Raw genomic sequence first — 11562 nt, forward strand, 5'->3', positions numbered from 1 at the left:
GCCTGTAATCCCAGCTGCTCGGGAAGCTGAGGCAGGAGAATTGCTTGAACTTAGGAGGCAGAGGTCGCAGTGAGCTAAGATCGCACCACTGCATTCCAGCCTGGGCAAGAGCAAAAGTCTGTCCAAAAAAAAAAAGAGAGGCATACATAGAATGCAGTTAAATTAAACAAGGGTTCAAAAGTAGAAATGAACATTATAAGTAAGAGTTGGAAAAGAGTTACAGAATAGAGAACAATACCAACTCAAGGGACTACTACTCATTCTCTTGGGTTGTTCTCCTTTAACATGGGAGGCAACCAGTAACACTGCCAAATCCCATCACGTAACAGATAAGCTCTAAATTGGTGAAAGGATTGCTTCCTACATTAAGCATAGTTCTGATCATGACAGAACACAGGAGAAAGTCCCTAAGAATTCTCATTATTTTATCATAGCAACTTGTATTTACAACAAAAGTTCAATTTTCTATATAACAGCTTCATAACAACATGCAAGGTAGGTATCACCAATTTATAAATAGTAAAAATGTGATTTAACGTGTAACTTTGCCAATGCCCATAGTGTAAGTGCTGGAGCTAAGATGTGACCTAGAGCCATCTGGTGGTAAAGCCCATGATCCCACTTACGTCAGATACCGTTTAGCAGACTTTGGTATCCATGCCACTCTTCCTGTTTTAGCAGTAATCTGGTGTGTTTCAATAGATGGAAACATCTCTCAGGAACCTACAATTTGACTTTTAATTTCGGGAGGGAAAAAATTCAAGTTAGCAATTAGTAAACATCGGAATATTCTATAGAACATTGTCAGAGTTGCAAATGCCACAAGGTATAGAAAAAAGCCTGGTTCATACCAACTTGGTGCTTCCCTCTTGATCCCTCCGGAAGGGCAGCAACAAGGGAAAGAATGGGACGTGCTGAGACAGTAAAGTAATCCTGACTTATTTTAATAAAAACCTGTTACTGACAAAAGTGATTTTAAGATTTGTTGTTGTTGCTACTTCTGTCAATTTAGGAAGCTGACAAGTTCATGTGGACTAATATTAAGAATTTTATCAATCAAACGTTCCATGGACAATTCTGGCCTATTACAATGAACGTACTCTAATTTTCAATGGATATGGAAAAGTACTTGTAACAGATATAAAGCTTCAAGGGTGCCATCAGTTAAACCTCTTATGATAAACAGTTATTACTATCTCTAGAAATCTATTTGTAGGGCAAGTAAGTGAATTTGACTTACTAGCTGCCAAAGCAGCTCACAGTAAATAAAAACAGGTAATGGCACCTAAATTAAAAGTTGTAATTTTTAATAATATTCATCTATTTGAATTAATATATCCCTAATAGTACATAATATATGCCTAATTTAACATCAGAAATTGCTATGTGAAAATAATTTATTAAGCATATGTCAAAAGCAAGATATTTGCAAAAAAAGAAAAAAAGATTGTGCTGTTGATATGAATTCTCCTGTTACATCATTTACCAGCTTTGATTTTTCTGATTTTAAAGGTAATGCAGCATTTTCTATTAACCTACAATTGCCTCTAAGAGTTCTAATTATGTGCAAACAGAAAAAGCAATTGGATGTGGGGAAGGGGTGTATGCCAAAGGCTGCCCCCAAATCCAGGCTACACACAGCCTGAGTCTACTAAGTCGATTTCATGACTCTGCAGTCCACAGACTCTGAGTTGGAGGCGAAGGAGTCTGGGATCATGCAGGAGATAATCAAATCCTTGTACCCTCAGTCGACATGCTTCGGTGCATGGTGCTGGACCTGCATCATCCTCGTGGGTATGAATGTCCTGCATGGTCTTACTCTTCCTCTGGCCAGTGGCCATGCTTTCCACCTTTGGCTATCCTGCTCAAATCCTACAACCCTGCCAAGAGTTGGAAAAAAAAAAACTAGTGAAACCAGTACTCAAGCTCATGGTTCAGTTGACTTTCTTTTTAGCAGGGTTCCTAGGTAAAGTGAAAGGGAAAAAGGCAACCCAAGACAAGGCCCCTATCTTCATTACAGCACCACACTCCACTTTCTTTGACTCAATCCCCTGTGTGATGGCAGGGTTACCCTCAATGCTCTCTGCAAGTCAAAATGTGCAGATCCCATTGACTGGGAAATTCCTACTGTCAACACAGCTGGTGCTTGTGATCCGAGAAGACCCCAATTCCAGGAAGAATACTAAGGATGAAATCCTGAAGTGAGTGACATTTGGAAAGAAGTGGCCACAGATTCTGATTTTCCCAGAAGGTGTGTGCATCAATCGCTCCCATCTAGTCACTTTTAAACTAGGGGACTTCTGTCCAGGTGTTCCTGTGTAGCCAGTGCTGCTCAGGTACCCAAACACCCTGGACACGGCAGTCTGGACCTGGCAGGGATTTACAGGCTTCCAGGAATGTATATTGATCCTCAGTCAACCCTTCACCAGGGTAGAAGTTGTGTTTATGCCTGTTTATATCCGAAATGATGAAATAAAAAAAGACCCCATCCTTTTTGCCAATACAATACGCATCAACATGGCAAATGCTCTGGGGTGCCTGGGACAGAGCACACTTATGAAGACTGCAGACTGATGATCTCCGCAGGTAACCTTCAACTACCCATAGAAGCTGGTTTGGTGGAATTTACAAAAATTAGCCAGAAGTTGAAGTTAGATAGGGATAACATTCATCAGCATTTGGATGAATATGCTGCAATTGCAGTTGCCTCAAAAAGAGGGAAGATAGGAATTGAAGAATTTTCAAGTTATTTAAAACTCCCTATTTCAGAGCCCTTGAGACAACTTTTTGCCCTCTTTGGCAGGAATAATGCTGGCAGCATAGACTTCAGAGAGTATGTAATAAGTCTGACTGTCCTATGCAATCCTGCCAACGTTGTAAAGAGTCTGCAAATGTCCTTTAAGCTTTTTGATCTTGATGCGAATGGCTTAATAACAGAACAGGAGTTCACTGCTATACTTCAGGTAGCTTTTGGAGTGCCAGATCTTGATGTTTCCAGGCTCTTTCAGGAAATAGCTGGACAGAAATCAGTGTACATTTCATATGAGAAATTTAAGAAATTTGCCCTGAAGCATCAAGCATATTCCAAGTTATTTAATTCACACCTAGACCTACAGGCAGCCTATATATATTCATTACCCTAAAAAGTACATTTTTAATCACTGTATTCAAAAGTTACAGGTTAGTCCTGAAAATAGTGAAAGTATCTTCTGGTAGAAATGATGATTGAAGTAAAAATTACTCTTTGAGGAAAAACTCAATAGTTTTCACTCTAAGTGGCATAGGCAATTATGATATTTAAAATATGCTTGAGGAATATTTCAGTTAGATTTTATAGTATCTATTTTTCTTCTTTCTAAAGCTAGTGTTTATTTTAATGTGACCTAAATGTAGAAGAATAAGTGATCTAGTCATAAATCTTGTTCACCCAGCAGGGTTCTAGTTAGTGCCTTTATTGTCTTTAATGCTAAAATAAGGCCAGAGGAACATTAAAGCCTATCACCTCTCCCTCACTGTTGCAGAAGAAATATCACATTAAGAGCTATACTGGGGCAAGCACAGTGGCTCACGCCTATAATCCCAGCACTTTGGGAGGCTGAGGTGGAAGAATCGCTTGAGACCAGGAGTTTGAGACCAGTCCGGGCAACATGGCAAAACCCCATCTCTAAAAAAAATACAAAATTAGCCTAGTGTGGTGGCATGCGCCTGTAGTCCCAGCTACTCAGGAGGCTGAGATAGGAGGATCACTTGAGCCAGATGTTGCAGTGAGCGGATATTGTGCCACTGTATCAGCTTGAGCGACAGAGATCCCATCTCAAAAAAAAAAAAAAAAAAAGAGCTACACTGACAGTAAATAAAAACATTAAATTACCATTTGCATTTCCTCCAAAAAAAGGAAAGAGCTATATAAATACCTCTTTAGTCATTCAAAAAGTAGCCTCAATTTTCTTATTTTTCTTATTTATTATTATTATTTTTTGAAGCAGAGTTTCGTTCTTGTTGCCCAGGCTGGAGTGCAATCTTGGCTCACTGAAACCTCTGCCTCCTGGGTTCAAGCGATTCTCCTGCCTCAGCCTCCCGATATGCCTGAGATTGCAGGCATGAGCCACCACACCAGGCTAATTTTGTATTTTTAGTAGAGACGAGGTTTCTCAATGTTGGTCAGGTTGGTCTCAAACTCCCGACCTCAGGTGATCCGCCCTCCTCGGCCTTCCAAATGCTGGGATTACAGGCACGAACCACCGTGCCTGGCCTAATTTTCTTATTTTTCAAGATAAAATAAATATTAGGAAGATATAGTATTGGGAACATATTGCAACACTTATATATGGTATGCCTGTCCCCTGCTTGCCTTTTTAAAATATAAAAGTGATTATTTAGAATGAGAAATCACAACAGATTACAATTTCTGGAAAGCTGAAAAAATATCATAAACATAGGTCATAAATATAGGAATTTTGACAAATTTCATTCTGTATGACTTTAATCAAAACATAAAAAAAATATGTTTATAATTAACGTGTTCTGCATTACTGAGAATATTCCTTTTGTTCCAATAAGGCATCAATGAGAATGGAAGTCTCTACTTATTTACACATTTATTTCCAATACCTGTCGATGTGTGACATCTTCACATAGTGATGTGACCCTTGGGCCCTACCCCTTCATGTCACCATGCAGGATGAATCAGCAAAGTATTCCTGGAAACCATTCCTATACCAGGACAGGGAGCAACAACCTATCTAGACATGGAAGTGAATGTGAACTGATAAACATACTCCACCAGTCCTACTCACTGAAGCCCCTACTTAGTTTCACTGTGACTGAATCTTAAAAATGCTTGTAGCTACTCAGTAGCACCAGATATGAGGCAACATTTGACCAAAGTTTGCCAACTTTACAAAAACACAACCAAGTAAACACACTTTTAGGGATGCTACTAGAACCCTAGAAGGGGCTTGTGGAAGTGGGGCGCCTAAAGCTTTAACTCTGTCAGTTTCCTTATACTTTCAGAAAGTAGAAAGAAAGAAGAGAAGAATGGGAGAAAGGTAAGGAGATGAGGAAGGAAAAGAAAAGAAAAAAAATCAAATATTATTTTGAGATAATTTCCATGCAGTGCTGCCCTGAAAAAAAAAAAAAAGGATTTGGATCAGTGATTTTTCATAATCCCCATCCAGTGCAATATTCCCATGATAATAAATGCATATATATATATATATATATATAGAATTCAATACAATGATTTGTTTAAATGTACTGAAAATTGTTCATTTAAATAACAGCTTTCACTTAAAAGTAGTTACCAAGCAATATCTTTATTCAAACAGTGGTAGTGCTACCTAAACATTTGTAGAACTCTTTTAAGGTTGTTTCTCATTAGATAGTGAGCTATACAAAAAAGCAGGGTCTTTATTATACTCTCTACATTTTAACCTCAAATGTTTAGCTGGGCATGGTGGTGTATGCCCATAGTCCCAGCTACTCAGGAGGCTGAGGTGGGAGGATTGCTTGAGCTAAGAAGGCACAGGTTGCAACAAGCTGAGATCACGCCACTGCACTCTAGCCTGGGCAACAAAGCAAGACTCTCTCGGAAAAAAAAAAAAAAAAAAAAAGGTTTAACATAGCTTTGTTTAAATCCTCTTTAACACTTAACACTTAAATTTTTTTATTTAAAAATAAATACAGATACAGAAAACCGTATCAGGGAAATTTATAGCTAATAATAATTATTTTGTGTTATAAATATCTATATTTCATATTCTAAATATAATCTGTTTTAAGATTAATACTTTTGGCTGGGCCCGGTGGCTTAAGCCTGTAATCCCAGCACTTTGGGAGGCTGAGGTGGGCGGATCACAAGGTCAGGAGTTCAAGACCAGCCTGGCCAATATGGTGAAACCCCGTCTCTACTAAACAAAAATTAGCCGAGCATGATGGCGGGCACCTGTAGTCCCAGCTACCTGGGAGGCTGAGGCAGGAGAATCACTTGAACCTGGGAGGCAGAGGTTGCAGTGAGCCAAGATTCTGCCACTGCATTCCAGCCTGGGCGACAGAGGGAGACTCCGTCTCAAAAAAAAAAAAAGGTTAATACTCTTGCAACCAACACTCACATAGAGAAATGAAACTTGTCCAGCCACCTTGTAAGCTCTTCCATACCCCTGTCATAATTACAAACTCCCTCTTTCTCTCAAAATTAAGCTCCTTTCCTGACTTGGATAGCTTCACTTCCTGTATTTCTTTACTTTTTAATCATCTAAATCTGCGTATTTTGATACCGTGATGCTTCATTTTGTGTGTCAACTTGGCTAGTCCATGGTACCCGGATATTTGGTCACAGATTACTCAAGATGTTTCTGTGAAGAGATTGTTTACATGAGATTAACATTTAAATCAGTAGACTGTGAGTAAAGCTGACTGCCCTTCATAATGTAGGTGGGCCTCATCCAGTCAGTTAAGGCCTTAATAGAAGAAGACTGACCTACCCTGAAGAGGGTAGAATTCTGCCAGCAAACTGCCTGTAGACTTCATGTGCAATTCTTCCCTGGGTCTCCAGCCTGCAGGCCTCCCTGCAGATTTGGGGGTTGCCAAGCCTTTACAATTGTGTGAGCCAGTTCCTTAAGTCCTGCCCCCTACCCCATACACACACACACACACACACACACACACACATATGTATGTATATATATGTGTATACACACACATACACACACACACACAGAGTTCTCCAGAGACACAGAACCAACTGGGTGTATATATATACATACAGAGAAACAGAAAGCTCTAATAATAGATGCTATTCCTAGACCCTATAGTTTATTCATGCCAATTTTAGACATTGTATGTTTTTTCCCCCCTACATTGTAGCCCATGAAAGATATTTTTTAGACCTTTTAAAATCTACAGATCTCCCCTCCTTCCCTTTATTTTGCTTATACTTCTTCTATTGCAGAACCTGGGCTGTTCGATCTGTGGAATTTCCCATAGTCTGCATTCTGCCAACTGCATATTTATGGTACAAATCAGCATATGCTTCTGCCCTTTGTGTTTTCTGGTGATTGGAATCCAGAGGCTTCATCAAATTCAGGTTTGATTCATTTGGCAAGATCATACATGTAGTGTGTTTTTCATCAGAAAGCATATATTGCCTGGTTTTCTTTTTGTGATTTTTGCAGCTATTGCTGCTCATCACTTAGATCATTGAGGGTTGTAATATGGTGCTATTCTGATTCTGTAATCGCTTTTCTTTTTCAAATGGCTTTTCCAAATGGCTGCCTATTCTTAAATATGATGGCAGGAAGAAATCAAAATCACAACTTCCCTGTCCATGAAGACCTTCAGTGCTCATCATCACTATCACCTTTGTAAACCCACCACATCCACTGGAGCTAGTAAAACTTAACTGCTAGGAGGAAACAAACACTAACAGCAAAATGACATTGCCTATTTGAATGGAAGACAGTGTAGGGGGAAAGCTAAAACTCTAAAGAGTAACCTTCAAAACTATTTTGTGATGATAAGTCATAAGCTAATAATACACATCATAGCAGAATTTTACATGGATTATCTCATTTAGTCTTTCTAACCACCACATGAGATACCCTTATCCACATTATAGGGAAACTGAGGCTTGGAGAGCTTCACGGATCAGCACAATAGACTCAAGCTCAATAGACTTAGACTATTAGACCAGTAGGCTAGGTCATACAACTAATAAACAAGTTAAATTGGATTCAATATCATGATTCTAAAGTCTGCACTTTTAACCATTACACACATGCAGGGAAGAGTCCAGAAACAGTATAAGTGAGGTTTGTGCAGAATCCTCAGCTTTATCAGTTCTATGTGTTGCTGTTAGCACTGAGAGGACATTGAACAGATTAACAGTTGACCAATACTAAGGCAAAAAAATTACCGCACCCTCACCCTTGGGCATGGAACATTCAGCAATTCACTTTTTATTTTGTATTTTTTGAGACAGGATCTTGCTGTGTCACCCAGGCTGGTTTGCAGCAGTGTGATCTCAGCTCACTGCAACTTCCACCTCAAGTGATCCTCCTGCCTCACCCTCCTAAGTAGCCAGGACCACAGGTGTGCGCCGCAACCCAGGGCTAATCTTTTTTATTTTTGACAAAGATGCGGTTTTGCCGTGTTGCTCAGGCTGGTCTCGAACTCCTGGACTCAAGTGATCCACCCACCTCAGCCTCTCAAAGAGCTGAGATTACAGGCATGAGCCACTGCACCCAGCCAGTAAAAATTTTTTTAAAGCAATGTATATAAAGCCTCTATAATTAAAACTGTGATACTGGCACAAGAATAGATGGCCTGAACAATGTGATAGAATAGAAAGTCCAGAAATAGAACTAAGGGAGAAAACAATTTAGCATATGATAAAAGTGGCATCTAAAATGAGAAGGGGAAAAGTTGACTTTTAGTAAACGGTATTGGGGTAACTAGATAGCCACTTGGAAAAAAATAAAATATACAATTGGATCTTTCCTTCATACTATGTAACAAGATAAATTCCAAATGAATTAAATAGCTACGTATAAAAAGTGAAATCACACATTATTAGGGGAAAAGCGTATGAATTCCTTAACAATCTGGAAGTTAGGATAATCTTTCCACCTATGATTCAAAGTCCAGAAACAATGAACAAAAAGAAAGAAAAAATTTGACTACATTAAAACAAAAACATCAGGAAAAAAAGAAAAAAACCTACTAAAAACCAAGCCAAGTCAGAAGACAAATGACAAATGGAAAAATGTATTTGCAAATTATATCACGGACAACACTAATATCTCCAACATCTAAAAATAGAGAAAAGACCAAAAGCAAAATGGGCAAAGGATGTGAATAATCATTCAAAGAAGAAATTAAAACGGCAGTTGAGTGAAATGTAGTGGAATTGCCACCATAAAAAGAAATGACAAAGATCTGCATTAGCATGGCATAACAGCTAGGATATACTGGGTTTTTTTTTGTGTGTGTGTATACATTTAGTTTTATTGTAACAAAGCAACTTGTACACTTTTAACGTTTAAAACCGAGCATCATCTTTCCTTTCCAGTGAAACAAAAAGAAAATTTAAAAATAATCAGGAATAAAATTACAATAGAGAATGTCAATTCCAAATAAGATCCTACAGGTTCTGCTGAGTCTCCCACTGAGTGGCAGCACTCAAGTCATCATTAGGAGAGAATTTATTTTAAAAGTGTTATCTTAAACTGCAAGGATGTCTGTCAAATATCACAATTAAACATGCCAAAGGAGAAGCCATGTTGTCAAAATGACCACTTAACCCACCCAAACATCTCAAACCCACCCTTTGCTGACCTTCTACAACCCCATTTTTTTAAAGTTTTTTTTTCTTTTTTTAAACAAGAGAAAGTAGACAGATACATGTTGGTAAATCTAACTGCCCATATTGTCCCTTTGACCTACATAGAGACACAGTGTACTCTCTGAGCCCAATATACAGAGAAAGGAGGAAAAAAGCTAGAATTCTATGCACTACGACACAGGGGCCTAGCACCCTCCAGCTTCCAGCAGAGCGAAAGGAGTGGGTTTTTCTTCTTTCCCACAGAGCTAGGTTGTGTTGATTCCGTACAGTTTTTGTTCAGACAGGAAGGGATAAAAATGAACTTCGAACAGAAAGGGGAAGACACTCTTTTCCCATTGTATTATGCTCAAGGTATTTCCCCCAAATAAGTTGAGAACCATGGAGTAGAGAAAAGAGACCTCAAGAACAGGGCAACTGAGCACAAGAGGCAAAAAAAGAAAAAAAAAAAAAAAAAAAAGACTGCAACTTGCTCCCAGGGACTGGAGAAAATTTTAAAAAAGAAAGGTTGGAATCCATCAGTGTTCTATTCGTCATCTTCTCCTTCATCCTCCTCTCCTTCCTCCCCTTCATCATCATCTTCATCTTCTTCACCTTCATCCTCATCCCCTTCTTCATCAATATCTTCTAATCCTTCCTCCTCTTCATCATCATCATCATCTTCTCCTTCTCCTTCATCATCCATATTAGGAACCAAGTAGTACTGCAATGGGTTTGGCCAAATATCATCTTTAATGACCTCTCCTAACTTATCAGCACGTGCATCAGAATGGTCAGTAAACCAGGTAAAGAAGCTCTCTGGTTCCTCATGCTGCTTCTTCCTGCTGGCTTTATTCTGTGTTTGACTTGAACGTTTCATCAAATCCTTTCCAGATTTCCATTTGATTTCAGTGGACTTTGAAGATGGATCACCACTCTCATTCAGATGAAATTCTTTGGAGAAAACTTTATTTTCAAAGTAAGGATTTTCATCAAAATAAAAATCTATTCTGTAACCTGATTTAATATCTTCAAATTCTGTCACTTCAACTTTGGTCAAATAATGCAGTGCCTCTTCATCCTCCTCCCCAAGCAGTGCAGACATTTGTGGATGGTTGACAAATGTTGTTACCCAAAAATCTGGCATTTTGGCGATCAATTCTGACCTCTTCTGACAAAATGGTTGGCAGAGTTTGTTATATTTCTGTTCTACTTTCAAAATCTCCTCACTGTCTTGTTCATTAAGTCTGTCTATTTCATTTTGTACTTCATCAATGTGTTCAATTGCTTCTTGCTGTTCTTTTTCTCCCTTCTTCAGCAAGCCTGCAGAGGCTGATGTGTCCTCTGGTCCCAGAGCAGGAGGTGGTCTTGGTTTCTTCTTTTCAAGTGGGAGTGGAGACTGGCGTTTAGGGGCCATGCTGTTAGGGAAGTCCAAGAACCAGACCACGAGTCTCCTTGCTCGTCTGGAAGCAGGCAGAACACTCTAGTATATACTGTTAAATGAGGAAAAACAAGATGCAGAATAGTAAATATATAGTATGCATGTTACCTTATGTTTAAGAAGGGGTGATCTGAGTACATGGAATATGTGGAATACACACATATACATATACACATTCATTCTTTTTTCCAAGGTAAAAAGGAATTTACCCACTTTATTTCAAGTAGTATATAATTTCACTTTTTATATTTAGCTGTCCTATCCATTACATTTTTATATATAGTTGGTTTTTTTTTTTTTTTTTTTTTTGAGATGGAGTTTCGCTCTTGTCACCCAGGCTGGAGTGGAGTGGCTTGATAATCGGCTCACTGCAACCTCCACTTCCCAGGTTCAAGCAATTCTCCTGCCTCAGCCTCCCGAGTAGCTGGGATTACAGGCCTGTACCACTACGCCCAGCTAATTTTATATTTTCAGTAGAGACAAGGTTTCACCATGTTGGCCAGGCAGGCCTTGAACTCCAGACCTCAGGTGATCCGCCCACCTGGGCCTTCCAAAGTGCTGGGATTACAGGTGGGCACCAGCATGGTCAGCGAATTTTTATATATAGTTCTTAAAAACAACAACAATGACAACAACAACAACAAAAACACTACTCAGCTGGGCATGGTGGCACATACCTATAGTTTCAACTACTCAGGAGGTTGAGGCAGGAAGATCACTTGAGCCCAGGAGTTCAAGGTCAGCCTGGACAACATGACAAGATCTCTCTCTCTCTGAAAAGCTTTTCGCTTTTTTTTTTTTTTTT

The 11562-nt window shown here is 39.1% G+C and overlaps 2 protein-coding genes across 2 annotated transcripts; one reads left to right on the forward strand and one right to left on the reverse strand.

Moving 5' to 3' along the window:
• Positions 1-1800: 1800 nt before the first annotated feature.
• On the forward strand, positions 1801-3158 carry LOC105534731 (lysophosphatidylcholine acyltransferase 2B-like). Its single transcript, XM_011973554.1, is given in 2 exon segments — positions 1801-2530; positions 2533-3158. Coding segments are annotated over 2 exon segments (1356 nt in total).
• Positions 3159-9760: 6602 nt separating this feature from the next.
• Positions 9761-10793, reverse strand: SETSIP (SET-like protein). Its single transcript, XM_011973503.1, has one exon. It carries the CDS (start codon positions 10731-10733, stop codon positions 9864-9866), a length of 870 nt encoding a protein of 289 aa, XP_011828893.1. The 5' UTR covers positions 10734-10793; the 3' UTR covers positions 9761-9863.
• Positions 10794-11562: the final 769 nt, after the last annotated feature.

The sequence above is a fragment of the Mandrillus leucophaeus genome, unplaced genomic scaffold, assembly GCF_000951045.1.
Source record: "Mandrillus leucophaeus isolate KB7577 unplaced genomic scaffold, Mleu.le_1.0 Scaffold1001, whole genome shotgun sequence".
Taxonomy (NCBI): domain Eukaryota; kingdom Metazoa; phylum Chordata; class Mammalia; order Primates; family Cercopithecidae; genus Mandrillus; species Mandrillus leucophaeus.

Coding starts and splice junctions, on each gene's coding strand:
- SETSIP (XM_011973503.1), bottom strand. CDS start 10,733: ATGGCCCCTAAACGCCAGTCTCCACTCCCACTTGAAAAGAAGAAACCA.